General features: G+C 43.1%; 2 protein-coding genes across 6 annotated transcripts in view; one reads left to right on the plus strand and one right to left on the minus strand.

Moving 5' to 3' along the window:
- S100PBP (S100P binding protein) lies at positions 1-21,912 on the minus strand. Of its 4 annotated transcripts, none has more exons than XM_026673732.2 (6): positions 21,779-21,912; positions 16,365-17,202; positions 14,593-14,688; positions 5,831-5,940; positions 2,188-2,269; positions 1-371 (listed from the first exon to the last, which is right to left on the minus strand). In XM_026673732.2, the coding sequence occupies exons 1-6, from the start codon at positions 21,786-21,788 to the stop codon at positions 239-241; spliced, it is 1,269 nt and encodes a 422-aa protein (XP_026529517.1). In that variant the 5' UTR covers positions 21,789-21,912; the 3' UTR covers positions 1-238. The 4 variants fall into 4 exon arrangements, with proteins under 4 accessions (XP_026529517.1, XP_087826383.1, XP_026529518.1 ...); XM_087970257.1 differs by having other exon boundaries at positions 2,108-2,269; positions 21,779-21,897; XM_026673733.2 differs by lacking the exon at positions 14,593-14,688 and having other exon boundaries at positions 21,779-21,897.
- The window catches only part of YARS1 (tyrosyl-tRNA synthetase 1), a 20,632-nt gene continuing 15,959 nt past the window's right edge, over positions 21,895-26,567 (plus strand). The window contains exons 1-6 of one of the 2 annotated variants that reach the window (XM_026673730.2): positions 21,895-21,973; positions 22,268-22,376; positions 23,477-23,623; positions 24,613-24,788; positions 25,650-25,779; positions 26,267-26,347. In XM_026673730.2, the coding sequence (XP_026529515.1) occupies positions 22,317-22,376; positions 23,477-23,623; positions 24,613-24,788; positions 25,650-25,779; positions 26,267-26,347 (594 nt within the window). In that variant the 5' untranslated portion in view covers positions 21,895-21,973; positions 22,268-22,316. The remainder of the gene's footprint in view (positions 21,974-22,267; positions 22,377-23,476; positions 23,624-24,612; positions 24,789-25,649; positions 25,780-26,266; positions 26,348-26,567) is intronic. The other variant, XM_087970256.1, reaches the window with a different exon arrangement.

Raw genomic sequence — 26,567 nt, forward strand, 5'->3', positions numbered from 1 at the left:
TTTTAAAATAAACATTTATAATATATTCAAGGTGCAGTATCAAATAGAATAGTAAAAACACAATATTTCTAAAATATTCAGCAGTGAAAAAGATCTAGGACAAAGTGAACAAATATTTGTAATAAAAAACAAATACATTAAACTGGCCTTTATATTAATGGTAAACATGCACAAACACTAATTAAATCGAACTACTAGTACCTAAACATTTAAAGAACAACTTTGAATAAAATCTCCTCTAACTTAGGATGGGGCTGCGCTCAAAGTGATCAGGAATGCCATCAAACCGACCGAAGTTGCGCCTGCTATGCTCAACCCACTGGCTGAGACTGAACCTCTGAGTTTTGCTGTGACTCCGTTTGGTGTAGTTCCTATGTAGGGAAGGCATTTTACAAAAAAAGGAAGGAAGGAAGAAAGAAAGAAAATATCAGTGCAAAACTTGGAGACAAAAGAGCAGCAACCCAACCCTGAGAACAGTCCCTTCTCCCTTTTTCCCGAGGAAGCTTTTCTCCTGGAAGCCCTCACCTCCCTTGTCAATTTGGGATACCGGTAAATGTGGCATGGAAACTCTAGGCCGGATCCTCTTCCTAGCCTGCCTTCTGCTCCCTTTTAGGCCTAAGACTGGCTGCCTCCTCTTTTTTAACTTTATCCATTCCCATTTCAAAAGCTGCAGCCTCCAGGCCACACCCATTGTCAAAACAACGGAGGCGAGAAAACTGTACTATTTTTATATTAGAAGTGTGTCAGATTATCTTTCAACAAAACTATCATGTCGATCAGAATTCAAAGCACTATCAGAAAATCAAACCTAGGATTTGGGAGAAAGGGGATTTTTTTATTGTTATTGCATTACAAAGGCTTCCTTTGCTGTTTATCACTTCACGAGTGATAGAACTAACACTCAACTTATGACTGGTTGCTTAGTGACTGTATAAAGTTCTAACAGATCCTCCCCCAAAGGCATTTACAACCTGGTTCTTAAGTTATGACACACACCTCGGTCATGTGACTGCATTTTGGATCCTTGGCTGACATTTTGTGGCTGTCTTCATGTGAGTGCAATTTTCAAAGGTTTTGCTGAAAACTTCTGGTTTTCGGCTAAAACACCACATAGCAAATAATGAATCCGCTTAATGACTGCCACATTCACTTAACAGTCACTGCAAAAAGGTCGTTATTAGGTCAGTCATGTGGGGACCTGCTTTACGACCATCATGACTTACTGTTAGGGATAACATGGTTACCTAACTTAGTTTGGGTAAAATAATATATATAGACTATGATAGTGTTTGTCACTTTAAATGCAGACCATGTATTTTGGGTACGGTTGTAAAATCACCATAAGAGGGAGCAAGAGAGCTCACTGTTTGCTGGCTTTTACTGGATTGCTGACAATGATGGATTGATGGTGATAACTGCGTTTTTCCCTGCTATTGCTGAACGAAGAAAAGAGGTTTGATTTTCTTCATATCTCTACTGCAGAAAGAGATATATTACTGGACTGATTATTTGTAAGTTTACTGACCTCTTTTTGACACTGGACTTTGCTAATGAATAATCCCGGATGGACTGAACTTAGTGGATATATATGGACTGTTTGACTATGCTAACAATCTTACTGGAATAAACTATTTAACTAGCACATTGTATCTGTTTTACTGAGTGTAAACTACAACAACGTTTATCTCACATATCTGCCTGCCTGACTGACTACCGTTGCACGTTCTGCTAGGGTGTATATCCCTAAGCCTTCCTCTTCCTCCCCTACATTTTTCTCAGATAAAAAAGCTATGCTTGGAGTCAAATAGATGCTTCAAGACATTATCTTTTTAAAATAATCACTTTTATGATGATCACTCACATTACAAAAATACTCTTTTCTTTGCAGTTGTATAATTTTATTCCCAATTTGTTTTGTTCAATTATTGTTCACCTCCAGGAAATAAATGCTCAAAAAGGGCATTTGTATCTTTAATTCATATGCACTCATAAATCTCACTCTTATTCAACTACACTGTCACCCAAATACCAGTATGAGTAAGTAAGGATATTTTGCCAATCTGATAAGATAGTCAATTCTAGTTCCTCAAAGTTGATATTATTATACCTATTTTTACATGCTACAAGATCTGTAAAGCTGCTTCCCAGGAAAAACTTGCCACCGAGTTCTGCCAAGAGACACCGTACCTTACGGTCAAGTCTGTTGGGTGGTTGTAACTGGATTCAGATGCGACTGTATCTACCAGCGTGTGCAACTCATGGACGGGGCCTGAAATTCAGTAGAACAGAAGATTAACCAAAACATGACAATTAGGAGGGAGCTTGCACAGCAAAGCTGGATTCCTGCCTGACCCTCTCTTCCCTTGTTTTGCTTGGTTCGGATGCTGGCTTATCTAAGTGAAACAGGAAGGTTTTAAGGATGGTTTGACACAAGAGACCGAGGTAGAAACTAGCCAGCCATGTTTTGTCCAAGTATATGAACCAGCCAATGTAATAACACTGCTCCTCTCTTTCAAATGAAACTAAGTGCTGAAAAGAGAACTTAACAGTATTAAACAGTATTAAATAGATGTAAATAAATGTTGACTTGTGTGAACCTTCTCAGTCATCAGTAGGAAAAATGGGAAATTAAAGTGTAATTAAACAAAAGTCCAAACAGCGACAAAAATGCCACGAGGCTGATAGCTCCCCCTAAAGAGAAGACTAGCGTTTCAGGCAGAGTCACTCCTGCTCACCCAACAGGAGAGCATCTTCTCCCACCCAACAAGACTGAAATGGCCCTAGTCCTGCCTGCCTTTTGTAAGGCTTGGAAGACCCATTTCCCCACAAGTCAGAGGAATAACACAGAATAATAGAGCTGGAAGGGGTCTTGGAGGTCTTCTAGTCCAACCCCTGCACAAAGCAGGAGACCCTATACCACTTCAGACTCTTTTTGAAAGCCTCCAGTGATGGAGCACCCACAACTTCTGAAGACTCAACACTGAATTGCCTCAGTGAAATTGTTTTCCGTTTCATATTCTGTTTTGATTATTGACCTTTTTAGTGTTTTTAGTTATTTTATCTATGTGAATCATTCTTGAGGATGTCCATAAAAACCAACTGAATAAATGAAGTGGGATTGCTGTTAGAATCCACTTCCCCTTTGTCTAGACAAGCTGACAGCCAGCTGACTCCGCAAGCCAAGGATGCACCCTGGCAAGGGAATAGATTGAGTGCCAAAACTGAAGTTGGGCTCACCATGTGCCCTGCTCTCCCTGGAGAAGCCAGCAGCTAGCTGGCCCAAGCAAAACCTGCAGCAAAGCCAGAGTCTGGCCTGAGGGCTTGGACACACAAAGCTCTTGGCATTACCATCTCCTGTTCTGCTGGACAAGCTGGCAGTCGCTTTAAGCCAAATAAAGCTTAGAAGGGTTCTGACAAGGCTCCAGATAATCTGCACAAGTTTCAGAGCATGTGCACCATCCCTGCAAGGATTTGCTCCTGTGGCACACAGACAAGCCAGCAGTAAAATTCTGCTGTAGCTACTATTAGCAAATATTGATCCATAATGATCCATATGGAATGAGAAATTAGAGTGGCCAGCTTAAAACTAAAGGCCAAGCATTTTGAAAAGCCTTGCAAAATAAATCATTATTTAAAATTATGAATCAGATAACAGATAATCAGAGTTGGAAGGGACCTTGTAGGTCATCTAGTCCAACCCCCTGCCCAAGCGGGAGACCCTATACCATTTCTGACAAATGGCAGTCCAATCTCTTCTTGAAAGTCTCAAGTGATGACGCTCCCACAACTTCCAAGGGTAATTTCTCCTTATTTCCAGGTTGAATCGCTCCTTGTTCAGTTTCCATCCATTATTCCTTGTCTGGCCTTCAGGGGCCTTGGAGAATAGATTGACCCCCCCTCCTCTCTGTGGTAGCCCCTCAAATATTGGAAGACCGCTATCCTGTCTCCCCTGGTCCTTCTCTTCCCTGGACTAGCCAGGCCCAATCCTTTTTTATTCTCAAGGAAAAGACTCTATTTTATAAAGTATGTTCTATCATAGCTTTATTTAATACCATAGATTAAAATGTAATCATTTAAAATGTGGTATATTTCTTCTCTATAATTAACTCCAATGAAATCATTAGTTTTATTCGTGGTGTCAGGGTCACACAAATTCATCTATCATTCTTAAGTTTGAGAATTCTTAAGGTAAAAGGTATACACCAATGAAAAAAAATATTCTCACAGGAAAACTTGGAACGTGGAATTCACAGTGTAAAACATCTCCATTTTAAGGAGATAAGCACCGTTTCCTCTCCAGTCATACCCAACTCTGTGAGAGAAGCCAGTTTAGCTAATACACTAAGGGTGAGTCTGCGCTAATAAGCAAACAGGCTGTAAGCATCACATGAACCACTCAAGAGAGGTTTGGTGGCACACTGGTTAACCTGTAGAATTGCAGGCAAACTCTGCCTACAACCAGGAGGTTGATCAGCCTCAAGGTTGACTCAGCTTTCCATCCTTCCAAGGTCGGTAAAATGAGAACCCAGATTGTTAGGGGCAATAGGCTGACTCTATAAACACCCAGAGAGGGCTGTAAAGCACTGTGAAGTGGTAGATAAGTCTAAATCCTTTTGCTGTGAGCAACTCTAACATGGAAATATTAGTGCTCTCCAAATTAAACAGAAATACACAATGGAAAAAACAGAATCCTTTTTCTTTCACTTACACTTGTTTTCTAATATATACATGGTAAATATTCCAGGAGTGATACATCTATTAGTACTATATGTGTGAAAAATTGGAACCTAGTATTAAAAGTACTGTATTGTTATCTTCCTGAAAGGACACAACCACCTGGAAATAAGCCATCACAACGAACTCATCTCCTTCTATTGAAACTCAAGTCAGGAGAAGCAACTGCAACCCCCAACAGCCTGACACGAGACACACCCTTTATTGCTCCCCGGTCCTCAAGACACTATCCTAACCTGGCCTGTATTGTAACCAAAGAGCTGGCTGGCACAGGGCAGGTGTTAGTCTGTGTTCAACCAGAGGGGCAGCAGCCCACCTCACAAAGCGCCCCCTGAAGCTCCACAGCTAGAATTTTATGGTAGGGAGACCAAATCTCCATTGCTTATTCAGCCTTAGGACCCTGGATAAACTCTATGCCTGTTTCCACAAATTTAGTACACCATTTTGAGACCTTTGGGATTGAAGCAATAATTATACAATGTATCACAAATTAATTATAAAAGGTAAATAATAGATTATACCAATTCTGTGAACTGTGGTCTACAATAATTACAGTCAAACAATCATGTGGTAGTTTTGTGTGATGTCACCCTGAACTAAGTTTTACAGATAGATTTTGTAATGAAGCTCTTCTTTGGATGATAAAGCAATCACGCTCAAGTTTGTCCAACATAGTTCACTAATCATCTAAAAACTAAATGACTGCATTCTCTTACAACATGCTGAAACTTGGTTGGAACAAAGTTGGATGTATTGCGTGAATCCAGCCTGTTGCTTAGCTTACATTTCAACGTATGTTGCAAGTTAATTCTTTTATAAAGCTAGGTATATTCTGTGAATTCACCTGCAAATTACGAGCAAAATTCATTCTAGAACCCTATTAGAAGATGGATAAACTTCCAGACAAACCTCCATGCCACTTGACCCACCTGTCTGGCCTGGATGAAATGGAAGCAAGAAAGGAAGTCTTTTCTGGAACAAACCCCATTCCTCCCAGTGGAAAAGGGTAGCCAAGAACCCTGGAATGTGCTCATCTCCACGTTGACCTTAGTGATATTTCCGCCACCCACAACTCCCCTTTTACCTTTGCACTTACCTATGAGTGATGGGACCGAGCTAGCATGGTTAAGTACAGCATTGACATATCTTGCTTTTCTTGACTCAAGGTCGGCTTCTTGAATTAATATCCGTTTAGGCTTTGCAAAACTAGAAGAAGAGGGGAAAAAATAACAATCTGCAAATGTACCACAAATGATCTTCTAGGAAAGAGCAAATTACTAGGACATTTTGACAGCTAAAGCAAGGCATAATTGCGCAGAAGTTGTTCCTGCTACTTTCAGATAACCAAAAGTAAAAGATTTTAAATTTTATAAAATTGTATTAACGAATGAATTGCTTCACAAGACATTGCATTAAACGCCTTTCTAAATAATAAATAATGGAGTGAATGTCTACTCCATTTTCAGTCGAAAATTCAATTTAAACAGTTGCTCCCAGTGTAACTTGCCAATAAACTATAAAATGAGGAAAGTAAAAATGCCGGTACATCACCTGCTCAATGAAGAAAGGAAAACAGTAAGAGATCATAAAGAAAAGCTGTAGCAATCCTTTGTTCAAGTTTCTCTAACAAAAACTCTTGTGTTCCATCATGAAATTGTGAAGCGTCAGGATTAAAGCACAGGCTTGACAGAAACATGGTCAGGGAATGTGTCTTTACTTGCATTTAAAACTCCAGGATCATATATGAACAGCATTCCTATATACTAACTGAAAGAGTTTGATTTTTTTAAAATGCTGCCAAATTCCAAAAGGACATAGGATGGTGTACAAAAAAGTGAAAATGAAGTAACAATAGAGAAATTTTTTTAAAAAAATCTTTAAAACTGTCTTAAGTACACCATATTTTTATGAAATAAGAAGTCCATTTTTTGTTGACTGTTTTTAAGAATTCTGAAGTTCAGTAGTGGCCCACCATCCAAATTTCTAGTGGAGCTTGTTCCATCGGATAAAGCAGGATCCCCAAACTTGGTAACTTTAAGACTTGTGGACTTCAACTCCCAGAATTCTCCAGCCAGCTATGGGAGTTGAACTTCAACTACTGGGAGTTGAAGTCCACAAGTCTTAAAAGTTACCAAGCTTGGAGACCTCTCGGATAAAGTGATGCTGATTCTGTAAACCATTTAGAGAGGGCTCTCTAAGTGCCATTGCTATTTCTTGCTTTCCCATGAAGCTTATATCCCTACCAAATCTACATGCATTAGATGGGAAGGATCTATACATGGACAATGCAATAGATGTTGGATGCCAAGCTACTCAGGTGTTGGTAATCCCAACTAATGACTGGTCATTTTAAGTTACGAAGGCTTGGAAAGGCTGCTTTACACTCTGGAAAAGCAATTCTGGATGCTGTAAACATTGTGCAGATCACACAACACACCCCATTAATCACAAGATCATGATCTGGATGCTGGACAACTTGTTCACATTTAAGCTTGGCTGCCAAGGACCCCGAGATCATGTGATCCCAATCTTCTCTGCCAGCTTCCTCAGAAAGTCAGTGGGGAAATCAACAGGGAAGGTTGCAAACTGCATTTCCCTTCCACTAAATTGGAGCTTTCTTTCTCCAGCCCGTACATGGTGGGAGCTTCCTGCCCTTTTTAGGCAGGGAGCTAATTTCAGCTCCATCCGCTTAACAACCAGTATGGTTATTAAGAACTGTAACTGCAGTCACTGAGAAAAATGGTCTTATGGTGTCTTGCTTAAGAACCACTTTGCTAAACAACTGTGATTCCAAACCCAATTGTGGTTACAAGTTGAGGACTTCCTGCATTTGAATCACCAAACACTTGTATTTATTACTGGAAGTAAACATGGATTTTCAAGAACAAATCTTGTCAAACTATTCTTAATTCATCTTTGAATTGAATTGATAATTGCCTGGATTGTAGAACGCTGAATAATTTATCCTGACTTCAGCAAAATATCTGATAAAAATACATCATGAGATTTTGATTATTTAGTTATAAATATACAACATGGCATGATATTTCATTTATCACCATCATTCTAGGCATTGTCTATCCACTGTAGGATGAAGGCCTCTTCCGCCTGTTTCCAACCAATGCAGTCCTGAATACTGGGCCCACAACACTTGCCGAGGTCGTCGATCCATCTTGTTTTAGGTCTGTTTCATGGACGCTTTATGACTGCCTTGGTCCACCTCTGTTCTTCTTGCTAGGTGACCAGCCCATTTCCATTTCAGTTCATTGACTCTCATGATGATATCACCTATTTTGGATTGCTCTCTGATCCATGTGCAGGTCTTTCTATCTTGTCTTAGCTTTCGTATCGATTGTAAGGTTAGTGTCCATGTTTCACTGGCATGTTAGAGCAGGTAGCACACTCTGATCGAAAACGTTTATCTTCAGGCATAGGGGGTTGTTGTTCTTGAAAATTACATTAAACATTTAAAACACCATTCAACTTCCTTTATTGTATCACCTTCTATTGAGCCAAGGTACATGTAATGGTCTACTTCATTTAGTTCTTCTGCAGGTATAAAAGAAATTTCTTTCTTTGGTGAATTTATTAAACATAACCTGGCTCCTTTTCAGGTTTATTTTAAGCCAAATGGCTCTCCAGCTTTGTGCAGCTCTTGTATGTCTTTGCAGCTCTTCTCAGCCTTGCGAGATCATGATCATCTGCACATTTTAAGTGATCATCTGCCATTGATTTTTATTCCATTTTTTACTCAGTCTAGTTTGCAAAATGCTTCTTCAAGGCAAGCTGAGAAAAGGATAGGTGATATTGTATCACCTTGTTGTACACCTTGTTTTATGTTGATTTCCACTTGAAAATCATTAAGTCAAATTGTTGCCATTGTTTTTTTTCATATATTGATTGTAGTAACTTTATGTAAAATGTCAACGCCTTGGTTGCAGAATGCCTTAATTATTGCTTGCTGGAATACTGAATAAAATGCCTTTTCGCAGTCAATGAAAGCTATGCACAGAAGTATGTTGCACTTGTGCTGAAGAACGTGGATATGATCTATTGTACTGTAGTCACTTCTGGACCTAGCCTGCTCCTTTGGCTGTGCATCATTTAATGTTCTCAATATTATTATTATCTTGGTGAAAACCTTGTAGATGACTGAAAGGCGGCTTTTTGGGCAATTGTTCTTTAAATCATTTTGGGCCCTTTTCTTGTGTGTAAGAATTACTTCAGTATTTTTCCATGCATCAGGTATTTTTTCTTCTCTGAGGCATCTTGAGTATAGTTTTGCAGCTTTTTCTAGTATCTTGTGTAAACTATGACCACTAGCTTTTAGCATTTCAACCGTAACACAGTCATTTCCTGAAGCTTTGCCATTTTTAATTAATTTTAATGCTTTGATACTTCCTCCATCAGGATATCTGGCATTTCCTATTTTGTGGGTGTTGTTACTTTTGAGCGATCTTGATCTTTGTATAGCTCTGAATAGAACTTTCCAATTATTTCTTAACAATTCTTGTCTTGTTCTACACACAGAGCCATCTTTATATTTTAATGCAAAAACCTTATTTCTTGTATTTATAAGATTGTATTTTGCTCTATTAATCTCTTTGTTTTCTTCAATTGCCTTTTTTACAGGTTTCACGTTAAACTGACATGTTTCTTCTTGGATATGTTTTCTTATGGTCTTGAAAAGTTCAACGTACTCCAGTTTATTAGTGAAACTTCCAGTATGCTTCATTGTCCCTCAGTTTTTCATTAAATTAATAGTTCCATCAGATATTTTTGACTATACAAAGTGTTGTCCGGCGATGCTATAGATGTAGCAGATTCAAGGATGTTTTTGACTATTTGTCCATTTTGGTCCATAATGGGTCCATAATCTTCCAAATCTTGCAATAGAACACAGCAATTTGATAGATTAATTGCTGTTTTCCTCTAAGAGCTTATCATTCTTTTTGCTTTTCATGATGTCTTTATCATTTTCATACATTCTTTACTACAGTCTATCTTCACTTTAGCTCATGCCATTCTATGATCACTTCCATTAAAATGATTGATAACAGTACAATTGCATGATATGGTTTTATGACGACACAATGTAGTCAATTTCGTTTGTGTACCCAGATGGATTCTTCCATATCCATTTTGTGCTAGATCTTTTCCTGTAAAATGTGTTCATGATATAAAGTTCCTGTCCATCTGTAACCTCGATTATCTCACCCACTACTTCCATAGGGCCAGTTGCTTTTTTCCAGGTATTGTTCTTCCTATTCTTCCATTAAAGTCACCCATTAGTGTTTTGTATCGGCATTTTTGTCTTGAAGGCAGGCCACATCATCATTAAACTCTTCAACCTCAACATCACTATAGCTTATGGTTCATGCACAAGTTTGGATGATTTGAAGTTTGTATTGTTTGTTCAATTGAATGATGCATTGGGCTACTCTGTCTGATATACTTCCAAATTTTACTACAAGTCTTTCAGCTTTTGGTTGATGAGAAAACCAATTCTGCCATATCGTCCATCTTCAGTACCTCTAGTGTATAGTAAGTGCCCAAGTCCTCTATCAAGTTCAACAAAAATTTCACCATTTCATTGTGTTTTACATAATCCAAAGATATCCCAATGCATATTGTTGAGTTCAATCAGCAGTTCTTCTAGTCGAGCATCCGTTTTCATTGTTTGAATATTGACCGTTCCTATGTCCAAACTCCAAAGTCAGCCTGATTTAACCTGGTGATTCTTAGCACTCGCTGCTTTTGGGCAGGTCTTCCCACTGCCATAGGTAGTTGCCCTAGGGCCTCTGGGGAATAAGGGTCATTTTTGAGATTGTATTGGCATGTGGAAAGAATAATAGATCAATAACCTGCCACATTGGTCTAATGCATGACATTTATTTGGATACATAGCTGGCTCAAAAAACTGCACTAAAGAATCTCATTTTTGGAGCGCCCAAAGTATTCCAACTCTCGTACCCATTTTTCATCGAATTTGCAGATGACAAAATTTGGCAAGACAACTAAAACTAAGCTGGAAATAAAATTTAAAATAATTTTGATGATTGGAAAATGGGCTGAAAGTGACATTATGACCAGAGAGAGTTGCAAAGTCCTTCACTTAGGAAACAAAATTCATTATCTGTCCAATGGTAACAAAGGTGTAGAGTCCACTTGGATATACCAACATAGTCCTGGCCAGGTTAACAGAGTTGTTTCTTGAGTGAAATTGTTGAGTCCACACAGCTGACAAATTCAAGAAATTAAGAACCACACATATTTCAGAAATGCATCTTTAATCCTAGTCAGGTAATTCACATAATTGTGAAAATTATAAATGCTCCTGAGCAGATTTGTAGCAAGCCATTTAAGGCAGTATCTTTTTGAAACATGTCCTCCTTAACAGCTCCCATCTTGGGTCTGTAATCTCTTTTCACAGCCAGTGAACTCCTATGTGCAATTCCTACGTTCTGCTACAGAAACTTAAACTGAGCTTGTTTTCTCAACTTCTGCTGAGTGGATTGTCTAAGTCAGGGGTCCCCAACCACCAGTCCCCGGACCGGTCCGTGGACGCCGACATCTTGTTTCGACTGCGCTTCTGGGTTTTCGGTTGCTTCCGGGTTTTCAGTTGGAAAGTGCTTCCGGGTTTTCAGTTGGAAAGCGGCGTTTGGGTGCTCGTGCCTTAGTTTCGTTGAAGGGGGGGCAGCGGCTTCGAACGAAGAGCCATCCCAATGGCGGTGGAGTCTCGGGTTACTCAGGTACCGGTCCGTGGAAGAATAAATAATCGTGAAACCGGTCCCTGGTTCAAAAAAGTTGGGGGCCACTGGTCTAAGTGGACCTTAGGTTAAATGACTGAGAAGAGATGCTTTCACATTGAAATGGATGATCTGGATAACGATGCCACGTCTGAACCAATTGCCAACTTGAGAAAGCTCCAATGAAGAGTAGTAACTGGGATAGGAAGGTTGAGTTTCCTGGAATTACCTTCCACCACTAATGCTTATGTTTCCATCACAAAACGTTAATGATTGCTCTCTAATCTTGGTTTTCCTTTGACACAGTGAAAGAGAGAAGGAAAAAGTCACATCTTTTCTGGGTATACATTTCATCCTGTCCATGTACTGTAAATGCTTCAGTGTTTATCTTCAACCTTAAATTCTCTTGGAGGCGGGACACAATAGATTATTATTATTATTATTATTTTGCTTCAGGTTCTAACTCATTCTAATAAAATTCTGATGCATATTCTCCCTGGGAATTCTTTCTAATCTCCACCTGTTTTGGAGGATGTGTTTTCAGGCAGGGCAGAATTTCTCCAGTTACATGTTTACCTGGTAGATGAGGGGAGCCTACTGAGCACGGTTGCCACTGAATGTTGACTTTTACACTGAATCTCTGCTGGATGGGGACACCGACTGCCAGGCACTAAGCACAGCAGACACATTGTCCATTTCCTATCCAAAAGCTGCCTAGAATCCTCCCCAGGGTGTGCATAAATGGGAAAAAAATCCCTTACTCTGAAATAGGAACCAAGCACTTCAGTTCCAAAAATTCTGCTGAACCAGAGCGTAAGCCATGATTCATCAGAAATGGGACTCAGAGCACTTTGGTTGTCCTAGATTTCAGAGAAAACAATGTTCAGACAGGGCAAGCCACTTCTTCTTTTCACCCCACAGCCCCCAATGCCACACATCTCACCAGCTTGCCTAGTAGTCTCTTCGCTACTGCCTTCCAGTCACAACCAGTATCACAGCAAGGCCCACTTGCCAGCATCTTTCCCAGCAACCACCCTTCCCTGAATCAGAAGAGAGCTGAGGTTTTCCAGTCCAGCCCCCCCACCCCTGTTGGAGCAGGAGATCCTATACCATTTCAGGCAAGTGATTGTCCAGTCTCTTCTTAAAAATCTCCAGTGATGAGTGCCCTCAACTTCTGAAGACAACTGTTCTGTTCCACTGGTTAATTGTCCTGTTAGGAAGTTTCTCTTTAATTCCAGGTTCTTTCTCTCCTTGATTAGTTTCCATCCATTGCTTCTTGTCTTGCCTCCTGGTGCTTTGGAAAATAAGTTGACCCCCCCCCTCTTCTTTATGGCAGCCCCTCAAATACTGTTAGACTGCTATCATGTCCTACCTACTCCTTCTTTTCTCTAGACTAGCCAAAGCCAAATCCAGCAACTGTTCTTCATATATTTTTGTCTCCAGGCCTTTCATCATCTTGCACTTTTTCCAAAATCTCAACATCTTTTTTGTAATGTGGTGACCAAAACTGGATGCAGTATTCCAGGTGTGGCCTTTATAAAGGGCTACTAATATTTTGATTCTCTGCTACTGTTTATACAACCAAGGATTGTATTAAGTTTTGGCTGCTACTGCACACTGCTCATGTTTAAGTGATCATCTGCTAGGACTCGCAGGTGCCTCTCAGAGTTATTCTTTTTGAGCCAGGTTTCACCTGATCTGTACTTGTACCTTTGTTTTTCCTGCTCAGGTGTAAAACCTTGCTTTTCTCCACATTAAATTTCATGTTGTTGGATAGGGCCCATCGCTCAAGTCTGTCAAGATCTTTTTTGATCCTGAGTTTTTCTTCTGGGATGTTGGCTATTCCTGCCACCTTAGTGTCACCTGCAAATTTGATGAGTTCTTCTATTCCCTCATCTAGGTCATTAATGAAGATATTGAAGAGAACTGGACTTAAGATGGAACCTTGTGGTGCCAACTGCTTGCTTATATCCTTCCATGTAGATGTAGTACCATTAAAACTACTTTTTGAGTACAGTTTGTCAGCCAGTTACAAATCCAATCTGGTGGTGATGGTGTCTATCCCAAATTTTTGTAGCTTACCAAGAAGTAGGTATGGTCTACTTTGTCAAATGCTTTGCTGAAGTCTAAATATATAATATCCACAGCATTTAACTAGTCTAATAACTTAGTCACTTTGTTAAAGAATGAAATAAGATTGATTTGGCATGATCTGTTTTTTAAAAAAAACGTGCTGACTTTTAGTTATAACTTTGTTTCTAGATGTTAGCAAATCTGTTTTTTGATTATTTTTTCCAGTATCTTCCCAGGAATTGATGTTAGGATGATTGGTCTGTAGTTTTCTGGTCTGTTGGTCTGTTTACTTTGCCATCACCATCCATCATTTATCTCTTTTCCTGGTCTTCATATGCCCAATTCTGTATCAGTCCAAAACAACCAGAGCTGTGGGCAAGGATTTTTCTGAATAGACCGACTTTCACTTGGCATCCATCTCCAATGCCTGAAGCCTGGGCTGCATCATGCCACCAGTGAGTCCCCGTTGGTCATGGGGATTGGTGAGCACTTCTCCATTCAGAACTGATTCTGAAAGTTAGGATTGCTACCACAGCTAGCCACTCCATTGGTAGGAGAAACATGACAGCTAGAAGTACCTTCATTACTCACCCCGGTTATATTGATAAGGAAGTCTAGCAGTTGGGCTGTGACATCCATGGTGAGCAATGTACAGGGGAAAAAAACACCCTACTGTCCATTGGGATTCTTCAAACAATTCTACTGAATTGTTATGGCCCAGGTTAGCATGTTTTCAACTTTTTTTTTTAAGTTCAATATTGAACAGGTTCTGATATGTATTGTACAGATAGAGCAGGGATCCCCAACCCCCAGTCCATGGACTGGCACCAGGGCTACCCAAACAACCAAAGCCCCATCCACGGGATGCAGGCAGTATGTAAAACCACGCCCTCTCTGGTCCACAGAGAAATCTCTCTCCAAGAAACCGGTCCCTGGTGCCCAGAAGGTTGGGAGCCACTAAGAGGGAGGGAACGTTACGCAGTCTGATCTTCTCCTTGGACTGAATCTCTAGAAGAATGGCTGTTGTGGGTTGTACCTTGATTCCACACACAAAATGGAGTCTTCCGTACTGCTCAGGGGTTGACAAATTGAAGGTTGTAGCTTCCTCTTTGCTTCTTTAGACACTTCCTGCCTGTGAATAGGCAGAAACAGGGAGGAACAAAATCCGTTAGATGGACTTCTGGAAGACTTTACTAACTCCTTACAAACAAAGTAGGTTGTCTTTTTGCATCACTTTGATCATCTATGGGTTTGCTTTGGAACAAACATAACGTCAGAAGGAGTAAAAGGACTGGCATGCTTGCACCCTGTGTACATGAAGTGCAACCAAACCTGTCCCGTTTCTCAACCGCCCATTGGGCATCGCTAGGCCAGTTCATATCTTCTTTATATATAACTTGAGGCTGTGCCAAAAATATTAAAATCCCTGCACACCCAACTTCCTCAGACCCTCCTGCCACTATTCCATTGAAAGCAAAAGCAGACATGGGGGGCTTGTCCCCACCGAGACCTGGGGAGGTCAGTGCTTCCAGGTCAGTCTTCCAAATTACTATCCTGGAGCGTTGATGGCTAATAGCCACTTGGGTGTTGTGTATTACCTTACCAGCCACTGGGATGAGTGACCTCCTCCTAGTTTTGTACCACTCTGGCAGCATTTGTCCCACAACCAATTTGTCTCTCTTTTCTGTCATCATCATCATCACATCTCTATGCATGCATAAATATTCTTTCAATCTGCTGAACATTAGCCACTTGATACTGCTCGTCGCCTAACTTGTCAAGGTCCAGGCAGGGGAGATTAGCATCATATACTCTAGAAGCCTTGTAGACTCCAGAAGACGACATGTAAGACTAAAGAGAACAGCTTCCCCTCTGACAAAGAAACTCTAAGCCAGGTGTGTCCAACCCCTGACCTGCATGCGGTCCTGGACAGCTAGTAATATGCCCCCACAAGATTGTAAACTTTTAATATCATAGTTAATATACATTAACTATGTTAATATACATGTTATATATTTTATATGCAGTCCAAGAGGATTCCTCTTCACTCAACGAGCTCAGGCAAGCCAAAAGGTTGCACACCCAGGTTCTAAGCCCTGCTTTCTGGCTAGAAGAGATGGACCTATCTCCTTCTATTCCCTTCCATTTCTGGTGACAGAGAACAGCCTCATCTCTGATCTAAACAGATATCTAAAGCAGCATCAGATGGCCAACAAGGCATGCTTTCATACCATCCACAATTTGTAAAAAAATAACAATCAGGGCTATGAGTAGATACCACTGCCTAGCATCAGACATATGCAAGTTATCTTGAATAGCTTAGATGTTGGTTTTGAGGAAGTACAAGCTTTTAGCCCTCTGCAGGATGAAGACTCTCAACTGTTAAAAGAAAAATATTGTGTCATACTTCAAACAGGAAACATTCTTATATTAATGGGAAAAAACTGGGATTTGGGGGAGTAGGGGGAAGAGGAAAATAAAATTTAAAAGAAAACTGAAACATGTTAACTGCTTCCAAACCAAAGAGGAAAAGAGGGGACTCAACCTGGACATGGAATCTGTCTTCCATAGTAAAAGTTTGGTGCCCACTACCATCTAGTGGGAAGCAAAGGGATGGAAAACAAGCCCAGCGTATGTCACACATACAAGGTCCTCAAACGCATTTCCACGTTCTGAAGATTAACCAGCTCAATCCATAACCTGCAGAAAGCAGGGAAAAACAAGATACATGCCAAACTCCACGTGATTTGAGAAAGCCCGCCTAACAGCATATCACTGGAAAAAGGGGAAGTGGGAAGGTATTCTGACCTATTTGTTTTTTTAACATCAGGAACTTCCACACAATCCTTTCTTTGGCCATTGACATGAGTGAATACTGCATGCAAGTCAGGTAGAGGGTTGCTTGAATTCGTGCCTCTTAGCTGCTTGTAACTTAAGGAAGTCTCTCTCCCTGAGGACTGTTCAGCCACTGCACCAAATGATTCCTGTTCAGCCACTAGTTGGCTTCCTACTGGCAAATCATTGGTCTCCGTCTTTATTGCTTCGTTATCTATTTTTCCAGACAGACCTCTCTCCAGATTCAAAGAAGCTGTTACGTCTGAACCAGCTTCTGGAATCCTAAGACTATTGTAATTTGCACCAAACTCTACTTGATTTTGAGAGCTCTTATTCAAGGACTTCTCCAAATCATTCGTGAAAACAGCCCCCTCACTTGAGCTGGCTGAAGAACTGGCCTGAGGAAGAGGTTTTGTGCTTTCAACCTCATCCAGAGCCCTCAGAGGCTGTGCAGATTCAGGACAAGCTAAAAGGCTACCACTCTTCACATCCTCATATCTAGTTACTTCCACTGCTACAAAACATGGGGAGGTTTCCAGATCCTCTGCTATGAGCTCATCCTCAGCTTCACGAGAGAGTCCGGTGGGAGAATCTGGCTTTTCCTCATCAGAACGAGCCAGGATGGCATCATCCAAGTCATTATCCAGGCATTCACTGCTGCTCAGGAAAGTGCCTGGAGAAGCTGCTCTTCCACTGCTGAGAGAATGTGCCTGAGAGGAGGAGCACCTGCAGGTCACAGAGCATCGTCTTTTCGCGTCTGCTGAGCCGCCTTCTTCACACGCCTCTTCTAAATGCCTCTTGCTCCTGGAACCTAAAACATTGGAGAAAGCAACTTTAAGAAACTGCTACAGAAGCAGAGACTGCGACTTGACCCAATGCTCTTTTTCTGCCCACTATATTTGAAGGATCCCACTTTCCGCTCTCCAGGTTAAAGGCTAAGGAAGGATAATCTTACAACCAAAGCCCTGTTTCAATCAAAGTGGTCTCCAACTGCCCGGATTCTTGGTTCTGAGGAAGTGCAAGCACGGCTTTTCTCCTCTTCCCCTGAGATTCCACGTACTTGGAAGGAGGCTTCATCGTGCAAATTAAAAGGCAAGCCACTTGCTTACTGCTTATAATTCTTGCACTAGAAAAGGGCTGTCAAACTTGCAGCCAGTGGGCCGGATGTGTAATGCACTGGCCACGCCATCCCCAATTTACCGAAGGGGGAAAAAAGTCACGATACGTCACATGACGACATGAGTTTGACACCCCTGCACTAGACTAATAAGTTAACCTCACCGAGCTGCAGACTTCCTATAGACTTCCTTTACCGTTTCAATAGGTAGCCTGAACAGGTAGCCCTAAAGGGAGTGGAGGTGATTTCCTTAGGCTTCACCTGTAGGTCAGATTCTGATGATTGATGAAAGTCTATATACAAGAGGAAGTAAAACAATATGAAGAAAACAGAAGAAGAAAAAAGCAGCCCAGTGACAAAAAGATCAAGACGTAAGGGTAAGAAAACTGCTACTTTAACCCCTTAGTACAGGGGTGTCCAACCTTAGCAACTTTAAGACTTGTGGACTTCAACTCCCAGAATTCCTCAGCCAGCTCTGCTGGCTGAGAATTCTGGGAGTTGAAGTCCACAAGTCTTAAAGTTGCCAAGGTTGGACACCCCTGCCTTAGTATATCAGGACTTTCTGTATTTTTTAAAAGAAGTGCAACACTTTGCTGTATTTAAAGGAGAGCCAGTTTGGGGTCGTGGTTAAGGGATCAGGTTAGCAACTGGAGAATGAGTCCTAGTCCTGCTTTAGCCACAAAGCCAGCTGGGAGACTTTGGGCAAGCCATTCCTCATGGTCCTAGGAAGGAGGCCGTGGGGAACCCCTTCTGAAAAACCTGGTTAAGAAAACTGCATAGTCATGTTCAGGCAGTCGCTAGGAGTCAATACCAATTCAAAGGTATAAATGGTTTTAAAAAATAAAATTGCATTTTTTAAAAGACATTTTGAAAGAAGAAATATTTTTATATGACTTACTGATATAAGCAACAATACCATATGGATATTTTAAAGGATGTATTGGTACAAGTATGCTAACCATGTTTAATCTTAGTTTTGCAAATAACTAAGTTACACGAACCCAGATATTGTGGTTATGTTATGGCTTAGTGCACTGTGTGAATCCAGGATTAAAGTAACCAATGTTGACGCAAATATAGCTATTATAAATGGTTAGAAAGTTAGAATTAACCCCTCCCCACGGGAATGACAGCGTCCCAATAAAGATCTATGTGACTTGACACTCTATATTATTTGTCATATGATATTCAATTGCAGGTAGTCCTCAACTTATGACCATAATTGAGCCCAATATTTCTGTTGTAAGCATTGCTAAGTGAATTTTGCCCCATTTTACAACCTTTCTTGCCAGAGTTAAGTGAATCTCTTCAATTGTTTAGTAACACAGTTCTATCCAGGGAAGTTCTTTTAATAATGGGGTATGAGTGTGCACTTAGTGCACTTAGATAATATATTAAAGATCTGGAAATTGAACAAGATTCAGCTGGTCTTCCCAAGAATGCTTGAGCAATCAGACTCCTCCCTTTAAAGCAGGGGTTCCCAACCTGGGGGTGCGAGACGATATTCCAGGGGGTGCAAGAAAAGTCCAGGTAAATAATAGGATATTGGCTATATGTTGGCATTTTTATTTATTATGCAATGGATTAACTTTGTTTTCATTTTAGAGTTAAGTATCGTTATTTAGTGGCCGTAACATACATAGCTGAAAAGATTCAATCCTACCATATATTTAATGCGTTCAGTAGTTCCTAAAGTCTAAATTTCAGGGGGTGCGAGGTTCGAGTGAAATTTCTTTAGGGGTGCGGGGCGAAAAAAAGGTTGGGAACCACTGCTTTAAAGCAACAAGGTATTTATATCAAATAACCATCCCCAAAGCCCAAAGGGCACAAACCTTAGCAACGCACTTTCCACAGCAGTTTTGGAGGGCCAATACAAAAAAATACCCTATGAGCCAAGACTGTGTCCCTGTGGACAAGGGGCCATTGAAACTATAGCTGCAATACTGCATCTTCTAATAAGGACTCACATATTCAATTTAGAAGACCTCATCTAATAAAATATCCAGAAAATATCGGCCTTTTTATGTGCAACTACTGCTACTGCATCTGCTATTGTATATTGTATCTGTACAAAGTACAAAGTAGTTTCTTTGAATGTGACCAAATTTTGCTGTTATATGTAAAATTAGGCAAACTTTAACTGCCCGTTGATAATCCACCACATTATTTTTGTTTTTAGTATTATTTTTAATGCTTTTGTTTGTGGTACTGGTCCATGACCTATAATAAAGACTGTTGTTGTAGTAACACAGTTGTTCAATGAATCTGTCTTCCCCAGAAGGTTGCAAAAGGTGATCACATGACCCCAAGACACTGCAACTGTCATAAGTGTGAGTCAGTTGCCAAGTGGCTAAATTTTGATCAGGTGACCACAGGGATGCTGCAACAGCTGTGTGAAAAACAGTCATGAGTTAACAGAACAGAATGACAGAGTTGGAAGGGACCTTGGGGTCTTCTAGTTCAACCCCCTGGCTTAGGCAGGAAACACTATACCTGGGGTGTCAAACTTGTAGCTTCACGTTGTTGTCACATGATGTACCATGACTTTCCCCGCCTTCGCTAAACCGGGGATGGGCGTGGCCAGTGCATGATGCATCTGGCCCACGGGCTGTGAGTTTGGCACCCCTGCCCTATACCATTTAAGACAAATGCCTGTCCAATCTCTTTTTGAAAAGTTCCAGTGCTGGAGCACCCACAACTCCTGGAGACAAGTTGTTCCACTGGTTTATTGTTCTGTCAGGAAATTTCTCTTTAACTCTAGGTTGCTTCTCTCCTGGCTGAATTTCCACCCGTTGCTTCTTGTCCTGCCATCAGGTGCTTTGCAGAATAGCTTGACTCTCTTCTTTGTGGCAACCCCTGAGATATCGGAACATTGCTATCATGTCACCCTTTTTTTTTTTCCATTAAACCAGATACACCCAATTCCAGCGATCCTTCTTTATATGTTTTAGCCTACAGTCCCCTAAAAAAGTCTCTTTTTTCAGTGCTCCAAATGGTCACTAAATGAACTGTTGTTAAGTCAAGGACTACTCGTAATGCAATCCATATAATAGGAAAAGTATTCTCAGCATCAAAGCCCTAATTTTATGGGAGTCATAACCACTCTACAAGGAAGATACAGTATTTCTATTGAACTGTGTCTTGTTTACACCAAAAAATTTCAAAACCAACATTCAATAAAATAAACTGTTTATGGCAATTAAATTATGCTTCTAACAAAACAATACACTTTCAGGGTCTACTTGGATATTGTGAATTGTCATTGGGTGGTTCACTAATAATAAAATGGCAGCCACAGTGGATGCAGTTAACCCCTCTGAATGGCAAAACGCAGTTGACCCTGACCAGCATCAAAGCTTCCGGGGATGCTGTCTCTACACCACAGTCATTTGCTTCTGGTATACTGTCAAAAATACTGCTACCATCTTTCTAGGAAGGCCCAGGGGATATGCCAGAGACATTTGTGATGATGCTAAAAATTCAAATGTCGCTGAATGAATTCCTGTTTAATATTTGGAAGCTATCATTGTGTGTGTTTCTGGGCTTTCTGTCCACTTATCAGTGGGCTATTTTAAATTTTACTAATTTTTTTAAAGTTAGTAGGTTTATGACTTTCCTTTCTATTATTTGATTAGGGAAATGTAATCATGGCAGAACAAATGCTAGGCATAGACTTTTAAAAGTAGACATCACTTTAAGGCTTGTGGACTTCAACTCCCAGAATTCTCCAGCCACCATAGCTGATTGGCTGAGGATAGCTGGCTGAGGAATTCTAGGAGTTGAAGTCCACAAGTCTTAAAGGGGCCAAGTTTGGAGACCTCTGATTTAAGTACTTCTTAACCCACAGGTGGTGACCCCCAGTCCCATCTTTACGGAACCGATTTAAAGGCCACCGAGAAGCCGCCTCATTCCAGCCCGTTTCTTCTCCAGCCTCCCTCCTTCCGCCGCAGCCCTCCCCGCCCCGCCCGCTTCCTTTCGCTTTCTCTTTCGGCCTCCCGTGTTACTATGGTTACACCTCCCCCGCTCGCCTTTCGCCACGCCCCTCTCCGCCCATCCCAGAATACTCCCGGAAGTCCGTCCCCCCGGCAGGGCCTTCCCCCTCCTGCAAGAGGAGCGGCAGGAGAGCTGCCCCCACCGAGCTCAAGCCCCTCAGCGAGCCACCACGAAGGCATCCCCGGGCCGAGAGCCGCGTCGCCCACCGCCCGGCTGCTCTTCGCGAGAGGCCCAGGCGCGCCCCTCCCGCCCCCAGCAGCCGCCCCGGGCAACTCACCCGCCGCCATCTTCGCCGGAGAGGCGCTGGCCACGCCCTCTGGCCACGCCCCCTCCCGTCCCTGCGGCGCCGATCGGCCTCTCGGTGCTCGTGCGGAAGAGGCGCCAGGCCGAGGCGAGGAGCGCCGAGCGGCAGCCCGCGTGACGCGTGGAGAGCCGCCCGGCGGGACGCAGCTGGCAGACCGGCCTGCGCCAGGTGCGCTGCCTCGCCTTCGGCCCCGCCGGCCGGGCATCCCGCCTCCCGCTCGGCCTTCCCGGAGGCGCCCGGGGACTGCGGCGGCGAGAGTGGGAGGCCGGGAGGGAGGGAGGGAGGGCGGCCTGGGTTCTGGGCGCGTCCCCGGCCCTGGGTGGGCCCGGAATCCCCTGGCCTCGCCCGCTTCCCCTTCTGCCCCCGCGTGAGGAAGGGCCCGGGCTGGCTGGGGCTGCGGACGGGCGCCCGTCTCCCCGCGCGTCCCTCCCCGGCACTCAGGGCCGTTTCGTTGGGTTCCAGGCTCGGGAGGCCGCCGAGAGAGTCAGGCAGCAGCTGGCGGGGAGTCACCATGGGGGACGGTGAACTGACAGCCCGGGAGAAGCTTCACCTCGTCACCCGGAACTTGCAGGTACCTGGCGGGGCGGGAAGGAATCCGCCCTTAATTCCTGGGGGGCTGCCAGCCCTGAGCCAGAATGACGGGCCTCATTCTTCATCCCCCCCGTTCAGTTTCTGGAGCCGCCCCTCCGATCCGTGACTCTGGGTGGCCTACGATTTCAAAAGTATAAAAACTAAAGCAATAAGGAGCATTAAAAAAAAAAAAAAGAATAAAAATGGCCAAAATAAATACGCTCAGCAGCCAAAGTGCTTGGCTGCTTAACAGGAACTCTTACCAGGATTCTTCGGTAGTGATTTCGTTTGGAAATACTTCAAATACATCAAGTACTTTTAATAATGTTTTTTCTTAGGCTTCTGAAGGTATAATAATATGATAATAGGCTGCTTGGGCCGAGTCTTTCAGCTGGAATTTTGAATTTCCAGGGGAATAAAATGTGAAGTGATTTGTGGGAGAGAATGAACGGGACTGCTGTGGCCTCAGAGGATTAGCCATATTGTTAGCTTCTTTTATAGCCATGGCACTTAGACTTATATGCCACTTCACACTGCTCTACAGCCCTCTCTAAGTGGTTTACGGAGTCAGCATATGGCCCCCAACAATCTGGGTCCTCATTTTAGAGGAGGACAGAACGCAGAAATGCCATGAGCAGCCTTCCCTGATTTTGCTGCTTGTCTGCTGAAGGGCTGATCAAGATAATGGCTGCCTCACTTCTTGCTCTCTGCAGGGACCAGGGAATGTGGTGGAATCTGTGGCTGAAGTGGGGAGGGGGAGGTAGGAATGGCTAGCTTGGAGTCCCTGGAGGGGAGGAAACAACGGAGACCTGGCCTCCTTCCTAAATCCCTTATCTCAAGAGAGCGCATTTAGTCTGGCAAGGCTGGCAGCAAGTTCTCTGCTCAGCACAAGGTGTCATTCTGGAGCCTGGCAGGGAAGAGCCACGATGGGGTCCTTTGGGCTTCCGGGCAGCTTTGGTTACTTCCTGTGCTGCAGGTCTTGGTTTTTTGTGGATGCTGCTGGCCTTGAGAAGAGATCTGCTGCTTCAAGGCATTTAATCTTGACTTTCGGTAAAATCTCTCCTCCCAGCAGACCTTCTAAACAGTCCTATTTGTTTGCAGGAGGTTCTTGGAGAGGATAAATTGAAAGCCATCCTGAAAGAGCGGGAGCTGAAGATTTACTGGGGGACAGCCACAACGGGCAAGCCTCACATTGCCTACTTCGTGCCCATGTCCAAGATCGCAGACTTCCTCAAGGCTGGCTGTGAGGTTGAGCCAACTCTGCCTTTGCTTTGGGTTGTCGGGAGAGTCATGTGGCTGTTGCCACCGTAGCCGTCTGGAGGCCCCCTGGGATATTGGAGACCCCTGGAGAGGGAGACATACACAAAGCTGGCTGGGGAATTCTGGGAATTGAAGCTGCCAAGGTCGAGAAACGCTGTCCTAATGTGTCTCCTTGGACCTCTCCCCATGTATGACTCTGGGTCACTAGACACATCACACCAAGCTGTTTCTCTAGGGTGGGAAGGGAAGAAGAGGCGGAAGAATGCTCTGTACCTTGATACGGATTCTTGTTGACTTAGCGGGCACGGTCATCTTATTTCCTTCGGCCAAACTATTTAACCTGTGACCCGAAACTTACAACTACAAGGGAATCCTAAATTCTTGGGAACTAATTTCCAAATCACCTTCTGTTCTCAGGGTTTTTATCCATCAGGTAGAATTTCTGCAGTTGGTAATGACCGTGATCATTGGGCGGCTATATAGAATAGATGGGATTGTGATTTTTCTTTAGGTTTCAGGAAGGGTGAAGCCTTTAAGGATTCTCAGTCCAGTAGATGGTGGTGGGAGTGCAGTGTGAGATTGGTAGACTGTAGAGCTTTCAAGGTGAACAGTCCTTGACTCTGAATCCCCTCCGTTTTCTCTCTGAGGATTTGGAGGAGAGAACAAGGCTAGCCTTCCCTCAATTTTTCGGTACAAGGCAACCAGTGGGAATCAGAGGAAAACCCATTTCTGGCCCCAGAACTGCCCAGAGTGGGGTGGGGTGGGGTCTAACCTTGTAATTTTTGCCTACTTTCGGGTGGATTAAGAAGAGTGGTCGCCTTGTCCTTCTGGTTTTGGCTTTAAGAGTAGGGGGATCTTCTGACTTCATAGACTCACCTCCCCCCCCGGGGGGGGCAAGGGAAGAGACATCCCCTCCCCTTGCCCAACCACAAAGACGGAAGCCCATATGCCCCCCCCCACCTCCCTCTGTCTCTCAGGTGACTATCCTGTTCGCTGATCTCCATGCCTACCTAGACAACATGAAGGCTCCGTGGGAACTTCTGGAATTGCGTACTCAGTATTACGAGGCGGTCATTAAGGCAATGCTGGAGAGCATCGGTGTTCCCCTGGAAAAGCTCCGGTTCGTCCGAGGGACCGACTTCCAGCTCAGCAAGTAAGTTGGGCGGGCCGAAGTCACCCTCTTTCTGCCAGGAGAAGTCCTGGGAAAAAATAGACTCTGATGCCAAAGACAGATTTTTAAAAAAATTACTACTGTTCAATATACTTGCATATATGGCTCCCAATGACTCTGGGCTGTTTATAACAAAAATCAACGAAACCTAAAAGGTGGATGAAAGATGCCAAGCATGACCAAGAGGTGGCATGGATTGGGTAGGAGTCTCGATCTCCCTCACCAAGGGCCTGGGTGAAAGGTGGGGCCCTCCAGAGGAGGGGAAGCTCATTCCAGAGGGCAGGTGCTGCTACAGGGAAGGTGCATTTCAGGTTCCAAACAGAGGCTATTGTTCAATTGATGGAATCCAGATGTGGCAACCCTGTTGGGCTGCCTGGCTGGGCTGATACAGTGGGATACAGATGGGATCCCTCAGGGCAGAAGACCCTCTGCCACTGCTTAGGGGGACGACTGGACCACACCCAGAAGCAAACTGGTAGCCTATGCAGTTGGTGAAGCAGAGGGGTTACTTGGGCACACCAAGGCTTGCCCAATACTGTTTATGGTATCCCATTGGTTTTTTGTTCTTGTTACTATATTCTCCTGTTTTTGTTACTACAGTTCTGTTTGAATTATACTTTGATTTTTTTAATTATTAGATTGTTTTTTTCTTGTTCTTTTAATTGTGTGTGCTGCCCAAAGTCAAAAGTATGAGATGGCAGCTATATAAAATTAATTTATTAATATTGGACCCATTGAGACTTCTGAATAGTCTTCAAGAGCAGAGCCACACAGAGACCATTTGCATCTTTGGCAAAGGAAGAACATTTTATCACACTGACCACTTGCCTTCTCTCTGCCCAGGGAATACACCCTGGATGTCTATCGACTGTCCTCTGTGGTCACCCAGCATGATGCCAAGAAAGCTGGCGCAGAAGTAGTGAAACAAGTGGAGCATCCCCTCCTCAGTGGTCTTCTCTACCCTGGGCTGCAGGTAGAGTAACATTCAAGGACCCACTGCAGTTCCTGGAAGATAGAAAGAGACATCCATGTGTTTAGCCAACTGTTTATCTTTTTAAAAGCACAGTCTGGATGTATAGTGGGTGTACAGGGCTCGGCACGTATGGAGCAAAAGAGGAGCGGAAACACTCTGGGTTTAAGTCTATTAGAAGTGATTCAGCCTTGGACTTTCATAATCTCAGTATTTGAGGAGCAACATACCCTTTTGAGGTATACATGAATTAATTTCCAAGCTGAGTTTCATTTGCAAATTTTCCACAGACTAAAAACCAGCAGGCTGCCTAAAAGTAGGACATTAATTGTGGTTGAACAAAGACACTCGTTTCTTCCCGGTTAGCTTCTGGAGCTCGTTGCCTCTCAGTTATGGCCCTTGCACGTATCTCCTGAAGGAAAAATGGGGAGCGCTCCGTTAAAGTCAGTACGTCCCTAAGGAGTGTCCTTTTTTCTTGCTCTTGCTGCAGGCATTGGATGAAGAGTACCTGAAAGTTGACGCACAGTTTGGAGGAGTGGATCAGAGAAAAATTTTCACTTTTGCAGAAAAGGTGGGAGTAGAGGCGTGCCCCTTCTCAGTCCTGTTGCCTTTGGTTGTAACCTGGTGTCCCGTGGCTGGACCAAGGTATTCTCCAGGAGCTCTTGCCTGCCCACAAGGGTGGAGCACAACCTCCTGGGGTGCTGTCCCTGCCCACTGAGGGACTTGAACATGGCCCACCAGGCTCAGGCTTCCGTCAGGAAGGGGAATCTTTTTGGCAATTCCTCTCCAGG

Source organism: Notechis scutatus, chromosome 8 (assembly GCF_049901735.1).
Source record: "Notechis scutatus isolate UNSWTSFEM ecotype Mainland chromosome 8, rNotScu1.2, whole genome shotgun sequence".
Lineage (NCBI taxonomy): Eukaryota > Metazoa > Chordata > Lepidosauria > Squamata > Elapidae > Notechis > Notechis scutatus.

Coding starts and splice junctions, on each gene's coding strand:
- S100PBP (XM_026673732.2), bottom strand. Junction 14,689..16,364: donor GATGTTAAAAAAACAAATAG/GTCAGAATACCT, acceptor GCCTATTCACAG/GCAGGAAGTGTCTAAAGAAG. Junction 2,270..5,830: donor CTCGGTCCCATCACTCATAG/GTAAGTGCAAAG, acceptor ACTGAATTTCAG/GCCCCGTCCATGAGTTGCAC.